General features: G+C 44.7%; 1 protein-coding gene across 1 annotated transcript in view; it reads left to right on the forward strand.

Moving 5' to 3' along the window:
• Positions 1-22725, forward strand: part of ITGA1 (integrin subunit alpha 1) — a 125427-nt gene that overhangs the window by 72627 nt on the left and 30075 nt on the right. Inside the window, exons 10-15 of the mRNA XM_019532041.1 lie at positions 9102-9175; positions 10580-10721; positions 14685-14827; positions 16870-17013; positions 17952-18206; positions 19786-19916. Coding sequence (XP_019387586.1) covers positions 9102-9175; positions 10580-10721; positions 14685-14827; positions 16870-17013; positions 17952-18206; positions 19786-19916 — 889 coding nt within the window. The remainder of the gene's footprint in view (positions 1-9101; positions 9176-10579; positions 10722-14684; positions 14828-16869; positions 17014-17951; positions 18207-19785; positions 19917-22725) is intronic.

Here is a 22725-nt window from a genome sequence, read left to right on the forward strand (position 1 = left end):
ACCTGAACCTGTTCAGCCTCCAAAAGAGAAGGCTGAGGGGGGATCTAGTGGCCTGTTACAAACTAGTCAGAGGGGAGCAGCAGGCATTAGGGGAGTCCCCAAGCACTACCAGGAGTGACTAGAAATAATGGTCACAAGCTGGCAGAGGGTAAATTCAGATTAGACATCAGGAGGCACTACTTCACTGTCAGGGAAGATAGAGCTAGGGCTAGCAACCAGAATTAAGGATAATAAAAAGTCCTTTTTCAAATACATAGGAAGTAAGCAGAAGACACCGGGTAACATGGGACCCCTTCAGGATAGGCTTCACAATCTGGTGACTGCAGCAAATGAAAAAGTAGACCTCTTTAACGAATTCTGTGCCTCCATATTCCTGAACAGGGACCAGGACATTTTCCCCACTAGAATTGCGGACAGACCCAGGGCAGGCACTGCCATGCCTAGGGTCAGGGACAACCTAGTTAGGGAACTTTTGGAGGGGCTGGACATGTTTAACTCAGTAGGTCCAGATGTTCTTTACCCAAGAGTGCTGAGGGAATTGGCAGGGATCATAGCGGGGTGAGTGCTTGTGGGGCACTGGCCAGGTACCAGAGGATTGGAAAAGGGCCAATGTCCCCATTTACAAGAAGGGGAGAAAGGAGGACCCCAGCAATTATAGGCCAGTCAGTCTTACCTCGGTCCTTGGGAAGACCTTTCAGAAAATTACCAAGGAACACATCTGCAAGGGCCCAGCAGGGGAGGTAATGCTCAGGGGCAACCAACATGGGTTCACTGAGGGCAGATTCTACCTGACTAACGTGTTTTCTTTTTATGATCAGGTCACAAAGTCCCTGGACAAGGGTGTTGGGGTGGATGTCATCTTCCTGGACTTTAAGAAGGCCTTTGACACGGTTTCCCACCACATTCTCTTAAAAAAACTAGGTGCTTGCGGCATTGATGCCTACACATTCAGATGGGTGGCAAATTGGCCACCTAGAGAGTGGTGGTGGATGGGTTGTTTTCGACCTGGAAGGTTGTGGGCAGTGGAGACCCCCAGGGCTTGGATCTGGGGCCTGTACTGTTCAACATCTTTATCAGCAATCTGGATGTGGGTGTGGAATGCACGTTGTCCACATTTGCTGATAACACCAAGTTGTGCGGCAAGGTGGGCACTGGAGGGAAGGGACAGAATCCAGCTAGATCTAGACAGGTTACAGAGGTGGGCGGATGAGAATAGGATGGGATTCAGTGCAGACAAGCGCAGGTGCTGCATCTACAGAGAAGTAACCAGCAACACACATATAGGCTGGGGAACACCATTCTTGTCAACACAGTGGCAGAAAGGGATCTTGGAGTCACTGTTGACTCCAGGATGAACATGAGCTACCAATGCAAGGAAGCGGTCAGTAAGGCCAACTGCACCTTGTCATGCATCTACAGATGCATCACAAGCAGGTCCAAGGAGGTGATCCTTCCCACCTATGCAGCATTGGTCATTGGTCAGGCCACAGTTGAAGTAGTGTGTTCAGTTCCAGGCGCTGCACTTCAAGAGGGATGTGGCTAGCATTGAGAGGGTCCAGAAGAGGGTCACTCGCATAGTCAAGGGGCAGCAGGGCAGGCCCTATGAAGAGAGGTTAAAGGGTCTGAACCTATTCAGCCTCCACAAAAGAAGGCTGAGAGGGGATTTGGTGGCCATTTACAAACTCACCGGGGGGACCAGTGGCAATTGGGGGAGTCTATGTTCCCACGGGCGCCACCCGCAGTTACTAGGAATAATGGCCATAAATTGTTAGAGAGAAGGTTCAGGCTAGACATCAGGAGATATTACTTTACAGTTACGGCTGAATGGACTCTTAAGTGAGGTGGTACTCTCTCCTACCTTGGGGGTCTTCAAGAGGAGGCTGGACAGATATTTGGCTGGGGTGATATGACCCCAACACCTGTTCCTGCCCAGGGCAGGGGGTCAGACCTGATGATTTGTTTAGGTCCCTTCTGACCCTAAGCACTATGATACTATGAAATAATATAAATATGAGAAAATATTTATAAAGATGTTACAAATTAAAGTTTACTTTTAGGTATTTTTAGGGGCCTTGTTAGCATTTCAACTGGTAAAGTAACAGTATTTTTTAACTGGATTGTTTTTAAATACTACAGTTTCTTTCAAATCTTATTTTTCTTTCTTGGCTATGGAAGACTTAATTTCCTTACTTGTAAACTTCATTTATTTGGAGGGAGTAAATTCTTGGCCTTCTAAAGGGAAAGATTTAGCTGAAAAAAAGAACCCTCTTACAATAAGAAATAATATACTTTCTAGCAAAAAGTGTTGTTTGTGCCAAAATAGGTTATTAATTTAAACAAAGGAGGAAATCAGTCACAATAAACTTTTAACCAGTTCTCAGATTGTTTTGGTTAATCCTTTGTGTAGGTCAGGATGTAGGGTTGAAATACAACCTAGGTTTGAACTACAATATATTGACAATAGGGTAACCAGCAGCCTAATACCTCAGAGATGTGCTCTGAAATAATTAGGTGCAGAAATTACTATGAGATCTGAAGGTGACAGAACATGGGGATAACTCACTGTTTGATAGAAGGGATAAGTAAAGTATAAGGTGGGTTGCTTAATTCAAAGGATTTAAATTGTGATTAAAATCAGCAAGCAGGAGACTTCAATTTAAATCACTTATTTTATTCCTGGATCGCTTTAGAGTCTTTTTAGCTTTAGGATGAAGAAAGGTTTATCCTTATTTGTTCATAAGCATTCAGGCATAATGTCTTGTGATTAATATAGTCTTCACACCAAATGTGGTACTTCTTTTTGCTACCCCAGAGGATAGGCTTAGCTCAATGATTCTGGAGGCCCTGGGCACACTGTTGGTTGGGGGTCTATGAGCATTTTATCAAAGGACAATTATCACAGCAATTGTGCTGAAACACATACATGGGCACATTCGGTGCCTTGCATATTTGAATACTAGTGCGTGTCTGTGATTTTATTTTGGTTCTTTCTTCATTTCACAATTGATTCCAATTCAGGGCAGGTATCACATGTGTCTCAATTTAGCCCTTGCTGAATAGGTCTTATAGCCCTTTCAAAGTGATCCAGGGTCTATGCCTCATGGCCCTGCACCTGAAAATAGCTCTAAGAAATTATACCACATACAGAGGCATAATGAGCATGGCAGAGAGGTATGCCACTGAGTACCAGAGGGGAGGGAGAACCAAGGAGTAGAAGTGAGGGCCCAGGAATCTTCCTGCTTTGGGGACTCAAAGAAGTCTCCAGCTGATGCCATGGTGTGTTCTTCTCACTCCAGCAGTTGCTGCTACAGGAGTAGAATGATGTGCATGCACCTGGCTGCTGGCACAACAGCAAAGATATGGAGCTGCTGCTTCTGCTTCTGGGGAGTGGGCTTTCTGGTGGAGTGTCTGTCCAGCACTCCACAAAGTTGGGGCCTGTGGCTGGTGTCCCTCTTGCCCACCACACATTACACTTCTGACTGTTTGCATTTGGTCAACTACCTGGGTCATCATACATTTATTTCAGCTTTATTTTTTTACATTTTATTTTTTGAAAATAGTGAAAGGCAACTTTTTTTTCCTAAATGGATTACTTTATTTTTACTTACGATTGTTCCATATAAACTACAGATGGACATTGCAATTATATTTTCATCCTTTGCAGGTGAAGAAAACCGCATCCAGCAGAGGGAGGGGAGGGAAGAAGAGAGAAAAAAAGTGGGAAAGAAAAAGGGAAGGGGAAAAGGAGAAAGAATGTTTTTCTGGCCACACATTTCTTTATTGTTTCTGTGGATTTGGGACCTCCAGGATGGACAGTTGCAAGCAATTTGGTCCCACAATTCTGGGTCAATAATAAAACTCTTTAGGGTGCCCTTGTACCATTTCTTTGGTGCACTGTGAAAGCATACTCCATTTGACAGTTTGCCATAGAAGACTTTCTTTGGCAGGTGAGTGTCAGGCATTCTTGAGAGGTGGCCGGCCCATCTTAGCTGTCTTACCTTGGTGTCCGGAATCTTGTCCTGCCATTTGATCTTTAATATCTTTCGCAGGTAGCACAAGTGCAAGTGGTTTAGTTTCCTGGCATGATGTTGGTAAATGGTCCCAGTTATATAGGCCTAAAGGAGGGTCAGAAGGATGATGGCTTTGTAAACCTTCAGTTTTGTCGACATTCTGATGCCTCTGCAGTCCCAGACTGACTTACAGAGTCTGTCAAAGGCCATGCTAACTTTTGCTAATCTTGCATTGACTTCGTCATCAATGTGGATAGCATGAGAGAACGTGCCGCCTAGATAGGCGAACTTGTTGACCATCAACAATTGTTGGCCTGTAACTGAGATGTGTGGTTCCCGGGGTGTTGTTCCAGATACAGGTTGAAACATCACTTCAGTCTTCTTCATGTTAGTAGTGAGCCCAAAGTTGTCACAGGCTGATGAGAGTAGGTCCATGGCTCGTTGCGTGTCAGCCTGTAAGCCTGCACAAAACACACAGTCATTAGCAAAAAGGAAGTTGCAAAGTGTGGCTGTCTGGACTTTACTGCTTGCTCGGAGACTGCGCAGGTTGAACATGTCTCGATCAAAACGATACGTGATCCCCATACCAAGGTCATCATCATCTTGGAAGGTATCTGATAGCATAGCAGAGAATACCATGCTGAAGAGGGTAGGTTTGAGCACACAGCCCAGCTTGACACCATTTGTGACTGGAAAGGGGTCAAACCATTCACCATTCGCAAAGGCACATGCCATCCTGCCGTTGTGGAACTGTCGAACCATATTGATCAGTTTTGGGGGGCATCTGTACTTCTTTATGATTTCCCAGAGCCCTTTACAGTTCACTGTGTCAAAGGCTTTAGTTAGATTGACAGATGTGAAGAGAAGTCTGACTGCCTCATCCTCCTTGGCAACTTCAACACCAGGATTGGCTCTGACTACCAAGCATGGAATGACATCATCAAGAAGCACGGGATCGGAAGCTACAACAGCAGAGCTCTTCTCCTGCTCAGACTATGTGCTGAACACGAACTTCTGATATCTAACAGTGTGCTCCGTCTCCCCAACCAGAAGACATCATGGATGCACCCTTACTCCAAGCACTGGCATCGTATTGACTATGTCATCGTCCGAAGGAGGGACAGGCGTGATGTCCTTGTAACCAAAGCAATGTGTGGCTGTGAATGCTGGATCATCAACATATCATCTCATTAAAGATCATGATTCATATTGCAATTAAGAATACTAAAAAAAAAGCATTTTAATTGTTTATTAGTTAAATAAAAATGCCTTAGTTAAAATAAATATGCTGGATTCAAAAGGAAAAGCTGTGTATTTGCTAAAAAATATAACTGGTTTATTAAACAAATGAAGTATTTATATGCAGGTTATAAATTTAACTATATGTTTCTGCTTACCAAAATTTTAGAGTTTAGCCTCCCAAACTTAGATTTTATTCATGGGGTAGAATAGAAAAGTGATCTTTCCTGCTTTTTTCAACCCCTAAATGGTTTCCCAAATTTGAGTAACATAGCTATTGAACTGAACTAAATGACCTGAAAGAAAGAAAATATTCCCTGTGCATGAGTTCCAGAAATATATAAATGCCTATGGCAGAACACTGTAGCCTCCCTGAACTTTCCATCATTGTGTCCTTAAACCCCCTCCTTCCCTGAACTAAAAACAAAAAATCCTTCAAAAACAGACCTGAACATAAATTATAAAATAAGAAATCATCCACAAGATGGATTGTTAATCATGCTCTCAATGGAGACTAAGGATTCGTATCCCATCACCTGAACTAGTTGCTTACTCCCTTGTCCCTCTGGGCCTTAATTATTCCATTTCTCTTAACTGATCCAATCAACCCTCTCTTTTACTAGCTTCTCTTTCCCTTGTACCTTTCCCTTCTACATTTTTTTCCTCCTGCTATTGAGACTCAGAATTTAAACTCATTAAAGAGTTTCAGAAGATGAGTTTCTTATTAAAGACAGGCTATGACACCAAAGTTAACTCAGCCATGTTACACCCATTTGGCATATCCTTTCCTATTGTGTCCTATTGTAGTAATCTTACATTTTTTTTCCTTGAATTATTGTTATTTGTTTAAAAAAGAAAAGAAAGAAAGGAGACAAAATTTAAAAAAGCAACAAAACTCAATCCAAGAAAGACTGTGCCATTCAATACTATGGGAGCAAACACATTTTTACTCATAATCTGTTTCATATGACTCCAATCATGGCCTGGACTGTACTTCTAACAGCAGTTTTATGTTTTATCCACCCTCTACACTGGCAAGAAGGTTTTGCACAAAGGGGTTTTTTTGTTTTTTGCTTGTTGGGGTCAGGGATTGTTTTGTTTTTTGTTTAAGGAGACTTACTTAGAATCTTTGGCAATTAAAAAAAAGACATAGAGTATTAGCACGGCAATTAGTAACATACAATTTAAGATACTCAAAATAGCTATTATATCATCTTCTATTCAACAATTAGGACCTACTCATGGTGGAATAACCAATGCTGAGTGTTTAAAATTGTACACTGGAGATATCAAGTATTAGCAAATACGTAGCTGTAGAGCAGGGGCAAGCAATTATTTTGGGCAGGGGGCCACTTACCCAGTTTTGACAGGCTGTTGAGGGCCACATGTGTAGCCCCGCCCCTTGACAGGTGCCCTACACCTTGACAGGAACCCGGCCCCTGGTCATCATCTTGGGACCAACGACCCAATGTCTTGGGACCAATGTCCCAGGGCCAGCATGGGTGGGGCCCAGAGTGGGGCGCAGGCTGGCAGGGGCCTGGGGGGCTGGCAGAGGATGGAGCTGGACTGGCTCCATAAAGCCCCCGGCAGTTAGGACCCCATGCTCCTGCCACCCTGCTCTGGGCCCCACCAGCACTGGCCCCAGGACACTGGTGCGGGCCCCACGCCCCTGCTGGCTCCCTGCCCACTCACACCCAGTGCCCCCCCCCAGCCCCGTGGTACAGGTGGGTGGCAGCGCACAGTCCCGACGCCCTGCTCATCAGCAGGGAAGAAGCTGTTGCTGAGTGTGGGGAAAAGCAGCTCTCACAGCCTGCGCAGGCTCAGGCAGCCTCATGCAAGGTGCTGGCCACTTTTCCCCACGCCCAGCACCAGCTGGGTTATAAACTGGTGCTGAGCATGGGGGAAGGGAAAAAGCAGCCCCTTGCCCACCCCATGTCCAAGGCCCTGCGCTGCAGATGCTCACAGCCTGCCTGGGGCTGCCTGTGCCTGCTCCAGGCAGCCCTACATGGGCTGCAAGCACCTGCAGCGTGGAGCGCCAGCCATGGGGCGGAAGAGGGGCTGCTTTTCTCCATGCAAGGAAGGAGCCCAGGGAAAAACTGAGCACGGGGGGGGAAGCGGCCCTTCCGCCACTGCACACTGCAGGCGCTCGCAGCCCACATGGGACTGTCTGGTTCAGGCACAGGCAGCCCCGGGAGGGCTGCGAACAGCTGCAGTGCAGGGCACCGGACAGGGGGCGGAGTAGGGCTGCCTCCCCCCCGCACTCCTTCTCTGCCCAGGGTCCCCCTCCCCTTACCTGAACCTCCCACACCAGGCCAGGCACATGTTTCCAGGCCAGGAGCCTCAGTTCGGGCTTCCGGCTCTGGAGCAGGGGTGGGCAGGCCCTGCTGTTGTGGGAGCCCACCAGGCTTCCCCTGGGTCCTACTGCCCTTGGTTCCTGTAACCAAGGGCTGAGAAATATTAATTTTCTACATTTTTTTAGGGACCCTGCAGGCCGGATAGAATGGCCTTGTGGGCTGGATGTGGCCCATGGGCCATATTTTGCCCACCCCTGCTGTAGAGCTTAATAAAACACTTTCTTCATGCTTGGCAAAGCTGTTGTTAGATCCCTTAAAATCTACTGGTTTCTGTTTGCACATGTAACATATTCCATTGGTGCTTGTGATCATGTCTCCCCTTAATGCAAGATCCCAGAGATTGACAATTTACAAGAAAATTATTCCTTCTTGCTGAAGTGAAAAGTCCCTGTGATCTGTCCTGCTGTTCACAGATTCAGGTTCTTCTGGTGACTTCAGCATCTAGAATACATGTGGCCATGCTCAGTTACACATGGATGTGTCACATGCTTTGACAATTGTCTAGTTCTCATACTATGCTTTTTTTGTCAAGCGAACCTCATGGCAGATATTATAACCTTCCCTGCTCTTCTGCCAGGTTGCTTTTCAAGTTGTATCAAGCCACAGAATAAGATAAAGGCTGCATCTAGCATTGGAAAGCAGAGAGGTTTCTGAGTCCTGTCACTGGTGAATGAGGGAACAAGCAGGTTTTTCCTCCCCTGAAAATATTTCCTGTATTAAGAGTGAGGAAGATGACTTTACCTGCTACCTCATGTTCAAAGTGATAAGAACCAGAAAGCCAGTTAGCCCCTTGAAGATATAATAAGACGCTGGGCAGTTGCCTTCTGAAAAAGATGGGGTATAATACCAGGTCACCAGATTCCTGCCTCACTCAGAGCAACCTAACAAAAAATATGGAACATTGCAGTGTTTTTTTGGAAAGGTTTGAAGGAGTCTACCCTTTCCCTGCAGCCATTGCACCTTGAATCTTCTCCAAGGCTCACTGAATAGATGCTTGGGAAAAAAATACAAAAGAGTTTTTCCTGGTGTGAGGTTTTGATGTGGAAAGTTCAAGCACTCCAAATACCAAGTATGTCTCATAAAAAAATGGCCATTTGTCTACCATTTTTCAGTTATTTCCATACAAATAAAAGGTCACACAAATGGTGGTTTTGCTCTTCTTGGCTCAACTGAAGAATGTTTGAACTCATTTATCAAACGTTCCAAACATATTTACCGTGGCACTGAGGGACATCTTGGTCTGTTTCAGTGAAAAAATATTTTTAGAACAGGTTATAAGACTGGAAACAAGGATTGGAACAGAAAAAGCTTCTCTTTTGTAATGATAGTACACATTCCTTGAGTCATGAACACTAGTAATTATGTATTGCAAACCAAGTTTAGAGAAAACTCTAGTTTACTATATAATTTCATGCCATCTCATTCTATTACTATTCATATTTGTTTATATAGGAAATCCATATGTTTAAAATTTGTATTTTATTTTATTTTATTGTAGCTACAACAGACCAGCAGGCATCCTCATTTGAAATGGAAATGTCACAAGCTGGTTTCAGTGCTCATTATTCTCAGGTAAATTGATTGTTAAGAAGTATATTTTTTAAAGTAGTTATTTATTTATGAATCTGTATGTATTTATTTATTCTGAAAAAAGTAAAATGCAAATACAGTCATCTGGACAACGCACAAAATTTAACTGGCAATTAAAAGTGGGATCCAATGAACCAGACTCTAAGAAAGACAAAATATAGCAAAAAACAAAAACAAAAACAAAAGGGGAGAGTAAATACACTTAGAAAGTCCAAAATTATCAGAGACAAACTGACCCAAATAAAAAGATCTTCCACATTTTTTTGAATACAGCTAAAGTATATCACTGGTAAAACATGGAACACCAAACCTTGTTTCATAGATACTTTGTTTCAGAAATACTCTCTCCATTTTTACACTGAGGTCCATAGCAGACTTTTTATGCTTCAGAAATAGCATGAACTAATGTACAGTGAAGCTGCTTTACAAGGAGAGTGAGAGCTGTTACTTGGGAAGGTGTTTGTTGTTATAATCTGTTACATCTGCAGGAGCCTGTAGTGATATAAATTAGCTTAGTCACCCTAACTTTGACCCTTGAATGAAAAAAGATTGGAGTGGTTTTGCTACACTTGTATCACTATAGAATCATGCAGATATAACAGTTGCAGCAAATAAGCTTATATTTATATCCTTTGATATCACTATAGTTATTACATCTGTCTGTACCCAAAGTGTGTTAGCCCTTACAAAGTGACATTATCCAGAGCAGAAGCCAAAGGAAAGCTTCAGCTATGTTTAGCTGTACATTAACTTGAAGTATTCAACGGGCCAAGCAATCATGAGCATAACCATAGTTTCACAAACAAATTTAAGATTGTTGGTACCTGAACAAATTGATGATGGGCTGCATTTGCCCCATTCCCAATATTTCCAATATGTCTACACTTCAATATTTTAGCATTTTAGTAATAATAATTGAAATATGTGTCACAGGTATATAAGGTTAGAAGCTCTGTAGCCCAGTTCCTGCACTTAAGGATCTTCAAGTGTTCTTAGACCATCCATCTGCAGGGTGAGACTCACTCCTGCTGGCACAAGAGAACATCAGACCATTAGGGGTTCCATTGAAGGAGAACTGTCCAAAATTCATTGTCCAATGAGACTACCAAGAATAGCTTTAAACTGGTGCATCTCCTAACTGGTCTTTCCCTCCTTTCCTTTGATGGAGTGAAGCTGTAGAAATCAGTTTCCCCTGTGCTGCTTCCCTTCACTGGTCCAAAGTTTGTTGTTTTGTTGTTTTTTTAAATCATGTGTTATGATTGTGAAGACTATGCTAATGTTGTGACTAAATATTGAAAGTATATGTGAAACATGAATCAAATACAAGGTAATGATAAAAGAAGATTTAAAAATGTTAAATAAGTAACACTCTTTTCTCTGAGTAAGGATTGGATCATGCTTGGAGCAGTTGGGGCATACGACTGGAATGGGACAGTGGTCATGCAAAAAGACAATGCAGTTTTTATGCCAAGAAATAATACCTTTCGTGACAAGTCTGAAAAAAATGAACCTCTTGCAGCTTATTTAGGTAAGAGAAATGATCCAGCTCAAAATATTTTCTTATGAATGTTGTGTGTTCTCTCAAATGATCTTGCCCTGACTTTCAGCCACTTTAGAGAAAATAGATTCTAGGGAAATGTCTACATGCCAATATTTTAGCATTTTAGAAATAATAATTGAAATATACGTCATAGGTGTGTAAAGCTAAAAAGTTTTTAGTGCAGCTCCTATACTTAAAGATGTTCAAGTGTACTTAGACCATTCCCACCATGTGTTTATCTAATATTTTCTTAGTAACCAGCACAGAAGAAGCAACTCCTTCTGTGTTGGTTACTAAGAAAAAATTAGATAAACACCTGTTTCACAGTACTTCTAGGGTGGCTTGTTCTGGAGTTTTGCTAAAAAAAAGTTAAATTTCTTTTTCTGAAAATTCAATCTAATTCATCTTTGCTGCAAAGTAAGTTCATTTTTTCTTATCCATACACCATTGGACAAAGAGATAGATGATTTAACCACATTTTACATACTGAAAGACTGTTGTTATATATCTCCTCTCAGTCTTCCCCTTTTAAATCTACGCAAACCCATTTTCTGCCATAGGTCATTTCCTAGACCAGGGGTGCCCAGGGGGCAGTGGCCTGTGGGCCAGATCCAGCCTGTGGAGGCACATCCCACTGCACTCAATGCACATGTGCCTCTTGTCCCATCTCAAACCCCTTCAAGAGGGGGCAAGAGGCATGTGCAGGAACAAAAAAGTGTTCACTGCGGGGAGAAAATTAGACCCCTGGATATCCAGGGGTCTAAAAAAAATATGTTAAAAAAAGCAGGGTGAGGGGTCAACCACAGAGATGCTCTGGTAGCCACAGCATCTCTGTGGAGGACCCAGTCTCCAGTTGCTTCAGGGCACAGTCTGTGGTTGGCCCCTTGCCCTGGTGCTGAGCCCAGGGCTCCAGTGCTAAGGGGTCATGGGGGCTGGAGGAGGGGGAAGGGGACTATGGGGGGGACCCCCGCTAGCCCTGCCCATTCCCCCAGACCCCCCCCAGCCCGGCCCTGCCATTGGGGAGTGTGGGGGAGCAGGGGATGGTGCTTGGTGGGGCAGCCATCAGGAGGCTGCAGCAGCTGGCAAGGGATGGGCCAAGTGGGGCAGCAATCAGGGGGCTGGGGTGGGGCATGGGGTGGGACCTGTGGGCCCCACAGGGGTGATAGCCCCTGCAGGGGCCACTTGGCCCTTTTTGGGGGGCCATAACCCTTGTGTAGGGTCATAGCCCATGTTGGGGGGGCTGTATCCCCTGTGTGGGGCTGTAGTTCCTGTTGAGGGGCCATTGCCCCTCTGGGGGACATTTGGCCCCTGTTGGGGGTCTGTATCCCCTGTGTGGGGCCATAGCCCCTGTTGGGGGGGATTGTAACCCCTGTGTGGGTGCCATAGCCCCTGTTGGGGAGACCCGGAACCCAGGAGGGACTGAGTAAAGAGGACCTGTAGCTTGAAGCCTGACACAGGCAAAGGTAGAAGTGCCTAGAGAAAAGCAAGTGTGAGCCACACCTGGGAGCAAAGCTGGAGCCTGAGAAAGGACAGAGTGGGGCCAGAGCAGGGCAGAGTGTGGGGACAGAGGAGACAGAGAGCAAAGAGTGTGGGACTAATGGGGGCCCAGGGCCCTGAGAGGGTCAAGCATCAGCAGTCCCAAAGGTCTGGAGGCCTGGAGGGATGAGTGTCTGCAAGGCCAGGGAAGCCAAAGGTTTGACTGGTCCAGGAGTGGGGCCAGGGCCCAGAGAGGGGCCAAAGGCCAAGCAAGGCCACATCTGGAGACTGACAGAGCCAGAGGGGCCCAGGAGTCTCACTTGACCTAGGAGCAGGAGTCACAACCAGAGGCCAAGGAACCTGTGGCCCATGAGGGGCAAGGACTGGGGCTGGGAGCCTATAGCCCAAGAGCGGCACATAACAACAGGAAGAAGTATCACCTGTGAGGCATGGGTATAGTGTAAAGAGGTGGTCAGAGCCACATAATGACCACAGATACCTGTTGTCATGAGAGTAAGGTCAAGTTTGGAAAGCCCTGGGGCAGCCTCCCTTTATCTAGAAACTAAACACGTCAGAGTTTGATGGTTGAGAGAAGGGGTGACTGCCCAAAAGAGAGTGAAATGGATAGGATGGGGCAGGCAATTATTTCAGGTGGAGGGCCACTTCACGAGTTTTGGTGAGCTGTCGAAGGTCACATGCCTAGTCTTGCCCCTTGACAGTTGCCCTGCCCTCTTGTCACTACCTTGGGACCAGAGGTCCCTTCCCCTAACCCCTGACCTTTGCTACCAGACACCCTTCCCTTTGCCCCCCCAGAAATACTCCTTTTAGGAGGGGCAGTTGCCATCTTAGAACCAGAAGAAAACCAAATCATACACTAAAAGTCAAAGAACTACTATAACATATTTTAATTTTATTACAAAAATATTTTGTCATGATTTGTGTTTGCATAGTGTATATAGAAGTGATTGCATAATAATTGAAAATAAATTCTTAGTCTTGTATAGTGTGGGGGGTGTATGGTGGGGTGTGGGAGTGGGGCTGCATGTGGTAGGGTGTGGGTGTGTGTATCTGGTGATGGTGTATGCGTGTATGTCTGTGTGTATGTCTGGTGGGTGGATGTGTATGGTGGGGGAGGGTTTATGAGGGGGTGTGGCTGTGTGTATATAGGATATGTTGGGGGGTTGCATATATGTGGGGAGTTGTGGGGGTAGGGTGTGTATGCAAGGGGTTTGTGGGGTATGAGGGATGGTGGGGGGTGAGGGCACTTCCCCCATGGTGTAGCAGCAGGCAGGGTGCTCAGGGCACAGGCGCCCAGCAGGGTGTGGCTCCAGCTAGGGCTGCTTTTCCCACTGCTGCTGTGCAGCAGGGGAGGAAAGCCCCAGGCACCTTCTTCTGGGAGGCGGGGAAGGCAGCCGGCTCCAGTGCCTGATGCTTCTCTCCAGGCTGCACAGCTCTGGTGGGGAAGGCAGCCGGCTCCAGTGCCTGGTGCTTCCCTTCCATGCCTGGCAAGTGCAGGGGCTGCTCGTGACTGGCAGGGAATGCCAGTGATACAGACTGCCTGGCAGAGGCTGCACCCCTTGTTGCAATGTGCAGCGCTGGCCGGAGCTTCATCCTTACGGGCACCAGCATCCTGAGCAATCCATCTGCTGCTGCTGCTGCTGCTGCTGCTGCTGCTGCTGCTGCTGCTGCTTGCTAGGGCTGTGCACCTTAGGTGGAGTGTAGAGCAGGGGTCCCCACATACACACACCCACCCTCCCTCACATCCCACCCAAGCTCTGCGCTGCTACCACACCTCTGGGCGCAGGCTTTGCACTGCCACCAGCCCCAACTAGAGCCCCACACTCAGGGCTCCTGCCCAACTGCATCCCTACCTGCTGCCCAGAGCCAGCAGGAGACCTGGGAAGTGGAGTAGGTCCCTGGGGGCTGCAGCAATAGCCCCATGCAAAAGGACTGGGCCCTTCCACTGACGAGGGTGGGAGCAAGGCAGTAAGGTATGTTTGGGGCTGTACACATGGGCACCTCACTTCCACTCTCATAGGCCATATTTTGCCTGCCCCTGGTATAAGGGCTGAGACACCTCCAGGGACACTATGGCAACCTGTGGCATGAAATTGTTAGAGCCAACTTATGATGATTTCAACTATGTAATAATTTCCTAAAGTGTTTACTTGACTGTTATGCAGGACAGTGTCAAGAGCCTTAGTAAAGTAGTAGCTTAGTAAACTGCAGCTTCCTCTTTATCCTCAAGGCCAGTTAGCCTGTCAAAGAAGGATCCAACCAGTCTTGTTAGATAAGACCACAGTGATCATGGCTCAGCAGTCACTGTACACCAGAACATGCTCAGGTCCTTCATATGCATCTACTAGCACTTCTTATCAGAACTGGAGTTAGAAGTGTGTCTGTGGGATTGAGCTTTAAAAAAAATTTGAATCTCATCACTTAATGCAACATTTTGAATTATTTTATTTTTCCCAGGATATACAGTAAATTCTGCAACAACACCTGGAGAAGTTCTATACATTGCTGGACAACCTCGATATAATCACACAGGCCAAGTTATTGTTTATAAAATGGAAGGAAAAGATGTAAAAATAATACAGAGGTTAAAAGGAAAACAAGTATGTATTTGTAATTAAAATCTAAGTGGAATATTGGAAATAAAATGTTAGCAGCATTATTTCAGTGGAAAGAGAAATTTGAAATGTAAAATGTTTATAGATTCCCAAAGAAATATGAGCTGGATTCTCTGGTCTACTCAGCAGTGCTGAGTACACTTAAACCAGCCAGAGATTCCCTTTGGAGAATATTCCCAGCGTAAACTGAGTGGAGGTGGCATAACCACAGCAGTTCCCTTACCCCTTGTTGTGTCATGAGAAAGACAGATGAAGTAGCTGCAGAGTTCCACTTCATACTCTGCAGAGTGGTGAAATTTTGAGTAGGCTCCTGCTCCTGCTTTAAGGACTAAGGATCAGGGAAGAAGTCCCTTTCCCCCTCATTGTCAAGTGTATTTTAGCACAGCGCAGATGTAGAGAATGATTGTCTATATATATTTAAGATAACTCCTTTCTAATATCTAAAGTCAAAAGATTTCATCCTATTTCATGGCTGATGATCTTACATGCACATTTCATACAGGCTTTGACACTGTATCTTTGATGCATACCTTCATATGTACCATGCAATCTTCTGTAGGTTTAATTGTGGCAGAGGGACATAATGGACACCTATACACATGCAGTGAGACTGCTGCAATGTACTGTAATTAACTGAGTCTGCTGGAGCATGGTAATTACTGTGATCCAACTGACTCCAGCATCAGCGAGCTTTAATTAAAGTGCCCCCAACATCATTTTTAGTGTGGGGATGCTGATACACAAGACAATCCTGGCGCTTTAATTAAAGCAGTTCTTTTTTTCAACAAATACGGCCTACCACCATACATTGAACAATGTGGATAAAATGAAATATTGAATAGATGCCCATTAATTGAGCAATATCCATCTTGTTCACTGAATGAGGCAGGGGTCCTATGGAGGGAAAAATATTTTTAAAATCCCCCAAAAAACCATTATAAGGGAGCTAAAATAAGGTTGCCTCATCAACATTAATTCTAGCTTTTGCTGTTTCTTGCATTCTTAACTTTGCACCCATAATGTGTGTGTGTGTGCGTGTGCACACATGCATGCCGCTTCTGAAAAAACAAATTCCTTAATGCTGTTACGTGACATCATCCATGAATCTTCACGCCTGCCACTTTAGCCAATAGAATAAGTGGGCACATCCATACAGTATGTGGCACCGCAAACACATCTGCAGTGCCACGTACCACAAAGTCAGGTGTTTTCTATGCTGCAAGGGTGCACTGTCCATGCGTGCACTGCTCCAATTTTTTTCTCCATGGGTTTCTGTTATCCCAGGGGCAAAAACAACCTGTGGAGAAAAAAACTGGAGCAGTGCACACCACTGAAAAGTGGAGCCAGCCCACTAGGAGCCGTGCTGCAGCTGCCAGCCAGGCTCCGCCCAACATGATCACCACTGCAGTAGCTCCAAGAGGTCCCCAGGACCCCAGGTAAGGCTTGTGGGGCCAGCACATGCTGGCCCCAGCCTCCTCTACTGCCCCCAGGGTAACTTGCTGTGTACCAAAGCACACATGGCACAGGCATTCCCCAGGGACAAGTAGCTGCAACACAAGGTGCACCACTGCTAATTGTCCCTGGGGAACCAAACGTCCGTGTTCATCTAGACATGGCCAGTGATAGCAGTGGTAGACTGTCATCCTTTACACTGCAGAGGAATGAGAGCATTTTGCCAGTGGGCTTCAAAGATATTTGTTAACAACAGATTGTGAGGCTTGTGAATCTTGGGTTTCATTTCCAGTTCAGGAAGGCAATGTTTTCTTATGGCCACATGATGTTCTGCCTGTTCTCTTCCAAACTGAAACCCTATGTCCCGTCTCAGTCTGGTCTTTTTTTTTAATATAATGTTATGTTTCATGATTTTTAATAAATCATCAATCATCTCCCTCTGCCTCTGTCCTGTCTCACTCTGAGCCCCTGATTCTTTACCCATCTGATTTTATAAGTAACTAATAAAAAGGATCTTATGATATTGGGTGATGTTACTAGCTCTGCTTATCACATATCTTATCATTTTATTGCAGATTGGATCGTATTTTGGCAGTGTTATTACTACAATAGACATCAACAAAGATTCATTTACAGATATTCTTCTAGTTGGTGCTCCAATGTATATGGGAACTGAAAAAGAGGAACAAGGAAAAGTATACGTATATTCTTTGAACAAGGTAAGACTGATTGCAATTGGCAGGAAGCAGAGAAAGGCTCATTAGATTTTTGGATCATTATTTTAAACAAATAATGTATATCAAGGGTGTCAAAGATTTGGACCGTGGGCCAAATGTAGCCCACAGAACTCTATCACCCACCCAACACTGCTGCCCCTGGGTCTGACTTGAACCACACACTATAAGTCTGCCCCCCACCCACCTCCAGCCAGTCTGGGAGTGGGGTGGTTTGGAGAGGGGAGAAAGTGGGATTGGGAGGGAGAGGACTGAGCTAGCCTGCGAGCCAGCCCTGTGTCACTCATCCAGCTAGTGAGGCCAGGTGAGTTTGCTACCCCATATGTATTACAGCACACAGGACAAAAGATTTCCAGGAAACCTTTTGTCTTATGTACCTGCTTCCTGATCTTGTGTATCTATGTCAGTATTTTGTACTCTTGGATTATAAATGATTTTGCTGAAATGTCAGGTACAGATGAGACTTTAAAAAGCTCCTGGGGGTATTAATTATCTTTGAGCATCTCAGCTTTTTGGCACTACCTCCTTAGCAGTCCTGGTGCCAACCACCTCATCATCTGCAGTATCTTGGTCCAGTACCCTCCAGTATCTTAGGTCTATGGCTAGTCAGTGGGCCCAGTACTGAACTGCTGAACTGTAAACCATTGTACAGATGCTGTCATGAAGTTGTACCTTTTTATGGCCTATAACTACAGTAAGTTGTGTTAAATGTACCTACAGATACATTACCTTACCTACATCAGGCCAATAGCCATAACTTAGAAGCTACAGTTTTTCCCTGTTGATACTTTCATATCACTTGGTTTAGTGCTTTTAAGTGTTTGCTGAAAGTGTCAGTTTGTCTTTGATGTAAGTGCTTTTAAAAATTTGCTTTGAAGAAAAGTTGATTGGAGTCCATAAACCTTATATTTGTCCTTCTGCAGACAACATTTGAGTATCAAATGAGCCTCGAACCTATAAAGCAAACTTGCTGTTCATTGTTAAAACATAATTCCTGCAAAACTCACAAGAATGAACCTTGTGGTGCTCGCTTTGGAACTGCAATTGCCTCAGTAAAGGACCTCAACCTTGATGGATATAATGATATTGTGATAGGATCTCCTTTAGAAGATGATCATCGGGGAGCTGTATACATTTATCATGGAAATGGCACCACTATAAGGAAAGAATATGCACAGGTATGGAGTATGAAATTAAAACTTAGTGTCTGCTATAAGAAGTGTATGTCTTAAGACAGACACCCTTGGTGAGAGTGGAATCATAAGTCTCTTAGGGCCTCATCCAACTCTTATTGAAATCAATGTGAATCTTTCCGTTCACTTCTGTGAGCTTCGGATCCTAAATTTCTTTACTACATCTTGTAATGGCACCTTGTGTCCCACATGGCTCTGACATGAGCCTCTGGCTGCCAATCTAAAGCCTATTTCATATCAAGATCCATCACAGCACTTCCCAGTATTTGCCCGCCCCACCTTGACCTTGATACTCAATTTAGGAGGCAGCCTTCAAATTACTAGAGTGACACCACACCCTGTCTTGCTTATCATTGAACCACCTCTATTTGACCCAGTCAAACACTGACTCTTTGCAGCGCTTCACTGCTCTCCATTGGGCTCAGCCTTTCCTTGAGCATCTTTCCCCTAAGCAAGCTTCATCTCTCTCCTGCTCTCAGTCCCAAGAGTTTTGGCCTGTCTGATCTTAATTCCAGGACCCTTAGCCTGCCTGCTCTCAGCTCCAAGGGACTCATCCCCAAATCAACCAAATACACAGCACCTTTGCCAGGCACCCACCGTGGCTTCCGTACTCCTCACCTCAAGCCTCATGCTTAAACTCAGAGACAGACATTTAACTAACTTGTCTTTCCTGTGGGACTCTCTCCCTTGCAGTCCCCAGGCTCTCCTCACTTCTATCCAGCAGGAAGCTCCTTCACCAAGCCCAGCCTGGGCCCAGCTGACACAGCCCAGATGCAGGGCCTCTATGGCTCCCAGCCTCTGCCCCTTTGGGTCACCTGTCCTCTCCCTCTCATAATGGGGAATAGCATTCTTCATTACCAACAGCTCTGATGCTTGCATTCCTATTGCCTGCATCTCTGCAGCTGGCACACTGCAGCTGACACTATCCTCAGTAACAAAGGTCAGGGTTCCCTGTTCCAATCTCACGTGGCTTAAATCAACAATAACTGAAATCAGTGGCAAACTTGGCATTGACATCAAGGGAATCCAGGCAGAACATGCAGGTTATGTCTACATAGGCTGTTGAGGACTGCCACTCTGAAATAAGCCTCTTCCATTAACACATGCACTGTGCTTGCCAAAGCCTGCAAATTAGGCAGCAAAGACAGCTCAAAAGTAGACCTGAGTGCAGGCTTCAGTGGTATGCTCAGGCTCTCCTTACAGAGACATTTGGGTTGCATGCCCAGGACTTCTCTGAGCAGCCATCTACGCTGACTAATTTGCAGGCCCAAGTGTGCAGTGAGCAGGCAAAAATATAATGGTGGGGCTGATTTCTCACTAGCAGTGCTGGACTTGCTTTGGAGGCTTTGACATATAAATTCATTTGTGAAAGACACAGTAGTAAATCTGGGAATTTATATTGTGCTTATCAGTGTGGTAATCCTTCTTAGAAGTGTTTTAGTGAAAATCCAGTAGCCCAAAATTTTTAAAAGCTTATTTGCACTTATTTGAGATAGAATACTTATGTGTATATATATGTATACACGTACATACATAGATTCAAGTTATCAATGATTTTTCACAGCGTATTGCATCAGGCGGAGATGGGGAGAAAGTGAAATTTTTTGGTCAGTCTATACATGGAGAAATGGATTTAAATGATGATGGTCTAATAGATGTCACTATTGGAGGCCTTGGTGGTGCTGCCCTCTTCTGGTATGTACCTGAAAATTATTTGTTTAATGGGAAAAGGCCTACAAAAGTTAGATGCTTCAAAATTTCCTGTTAATATGTTAAAGTTTTAATGTTGGTTTCATTAGTAGCTGTAGTACATTCAGGTACAAATAGGTATGTAATATGGGTTGACCAAATAATATATATGTACTGTTTTGGAGGAAAATGCATCTTACTTGTTCACATTTTTTCATTTCATAATTTGATGCTATCTGTGGATCTTAATTTTTTAAGATCTCTTGGAGATTGAAATATTGAAAAAAATAAACTTAGTGATTATAAAAGTTTAACATAGAGAAACTAGCAAAGTATTAATGTGCACTATTATGTGTACTTTTTATGCACACTTGTCAGTAGGTGGCACTATTCTGCATGGTTTTAATCTCCTGTTGCTGCCTGCTGTTTTAGGTGGAAGCCTGCAATTTTTCTTCACTCCACAAAGATGTTTGCTCTATTGTTCCCTGTCTGTTCTCACTGGAACAAATAAACCCCTACATTACAGAAAATTAAGCATAAAGATTCTTTTATTTTAGAATTCAGACAAACTAAAGGCTGCTACTATGAGATTGCTACACCTATGGCTTAATGTATACAGAGTAAAATAATACACACACCGCATATATGCAAACCTACACACAGTAACTACACAAAAATCCTATTAAAATGTAAGACCTGACATTTCCTGGGTCAGACCGTAGGCTTATCCAGGCTGGTGTCCTGTCTCACACAGTGAGAGAAAGCAGGCGCTGATGGGGAGAATGAGCAGGGCACGTCCTGAGTTTTAGCATCTCCTGCTCCTCTCCCACTGCAGTTTCCAGCAGCCAGAGGTTTAGGAAGTTCCATTCATAGGCTGCATCTCTATCTGTCTTATTCAGTAATTACTGAAGGACTTTTCCTCCATGAATTTGTCCAGTTTCAGTTTGAACTGGGCAACTATCAGCCTCCACAATATCTTGAGCCAATGAGTTTCACAAGTTAATAATATTCTGTGTGAATAAATTAATTGCACGCTCCTGGTGTTATCTTAAAACCTACTACCTAATACCTTCATTTTATATCCCCAAGTTCTGGATTTCAAGAGACAGTGGCTATGTATATATGACATAGTTGTTACTGCGCAGTCATTTACTACTTGCATGCACAAGCCCTAAATGACTGCACAGTAACTGGTGTTACTGCGCAGTAGTGTTCCTGATATGCTTGTTGGTGATGCAGATTGAGCAGGAGTTCATTACTACTGTGCATTAGTGTTGCGTCACATTTTGTGCCACGCAACACTACTGTGCAGTAGTAATGAGCTACTGTGCAGTCAGTATCTTGTGTAGACATGCCAGTCAATCATAAATTTACTTTCTGTGTACCCGTTAATATTATGTAAACCTCTATCATGTCCCTCTCAAGCATGTCTAAGCTGAAAAGTCCCAGCCTATTTATTCTCTTCTCATAAGGAAACCTCTCCGTGTCCCTGATCATTCATGTTGCCCTTCTCTGTATCTTTTAAAATTCTTCTATATTTTGTCTTGAGGTGCGGGACCAAATCTCTGCACAGTAACCTGAATGTCTCTGAATGTACCTTAGGTGTATAAAGATCCATTATGATAATGTAAATAGGCATTGGGGGATGTAAGCAGGCATTAGAAACAAATATAAATGGGCTGTGATTATTTTTAAGGGTTGGCTGAGTATTACACACATCATTAGTCTATTTTAAACTCATCCTGCTATGTTTTACTACACCATTTTCTCCTCCTCCCTTCCAGCCTGCTTCTTTGTCTCTTTCACCTGTCTCATCTTTTTAACCTCCAGTCCTGCAAAGTCAAGGGCCAACTCAGTGTGTAAGTTCCTATACTTCTGGAAAGTAGGAATGCAAGCTTACTGGGAGAGAATTACCACCCCCAAATGTTCCAGAATAACTTACTTATCTCCCCTAGTCACCATGGCTTTAAATTCATTTAGAAAAGCCTTTAAAAATAATTATGTTTTGGATCTTCCTGTACCCTCAGATTAGGTATAGACATACTTATTGCTCTACAGCCATAACTGAACAGATGTTCACTGCACATAGATGCTTTAAAAACGGTGAATCCCACTGTGAAAATCCTGATGGATGTAGTATCAGACTACAGCGCTTTAGGTTAGAGGAGTTTATTGAAGTACCAGATCCTTGCTAATCTTGTCTGGTCCTCATCTGCTCCAGGTGAGTACTGATTCAGCCCCTCCCCTGGGCTGTCACAAAGAGGAGACAGAAGAGGCCTTGTCTCCTCTCTGTGTGGCCTAGCAAGAGGGTGAGGAAACAGAGCATCACTGCTGTGCAGCCCTCCTCCACACACACAGTTTGCTGGCTCAGATCTTGCTTGGGAGAGGCCAAGCCAGGTCCACCCGGCAAGGGGCTCTTTTCTCCCACTGCCCATCCCCGCCTCCTGACAGCTGCAGCTCACAGCTGTGTGTGGCTGTTCGCTGAGCCAGAAACTACAGACAGGTGGGCAGGTGGATAGAGCCCTTCATCTGCACAGAACGAGCCCAGCCCTGCCAAGACCAGAGTCAGCAAGCTGGGGGGGCATGGCAGGGGCCTCCATTCTCCCTCCTCCATTTCCAGTTCTGAGCTGCAGCTGTCAGGAGTCTGGGCCAGGGTCCCCCTGCCGCACTATCCCAGTCCAGCCCCCTCCAGGACCTGGGCCAGCAAACTGATGTAAAAATCGCGGTTCGTTTCTCGGGAGGCGAAAAAAACCTTCAGTCACAGACACACTCTATTAGCAACACAAAAGGTATATATTTGCAAATAGGGTCAGAG

Source organism: Crocodylus porosus, unplaced genomic scaffold, assembly GCF_001723895.1.
Source record: "Crocodylus porosus isolate Cpor-Errol unplaced genomic scaffold, CroPor_comp1, whole genome shotgun sequence".
In the NCBI taxonomy this organism is placed as follows: domain Eukaryota; kingdom Metazoa; phylum Chordata; order Crocodylia; family Crocodylidae; genus Crocodylus; species Crocodylus porosus.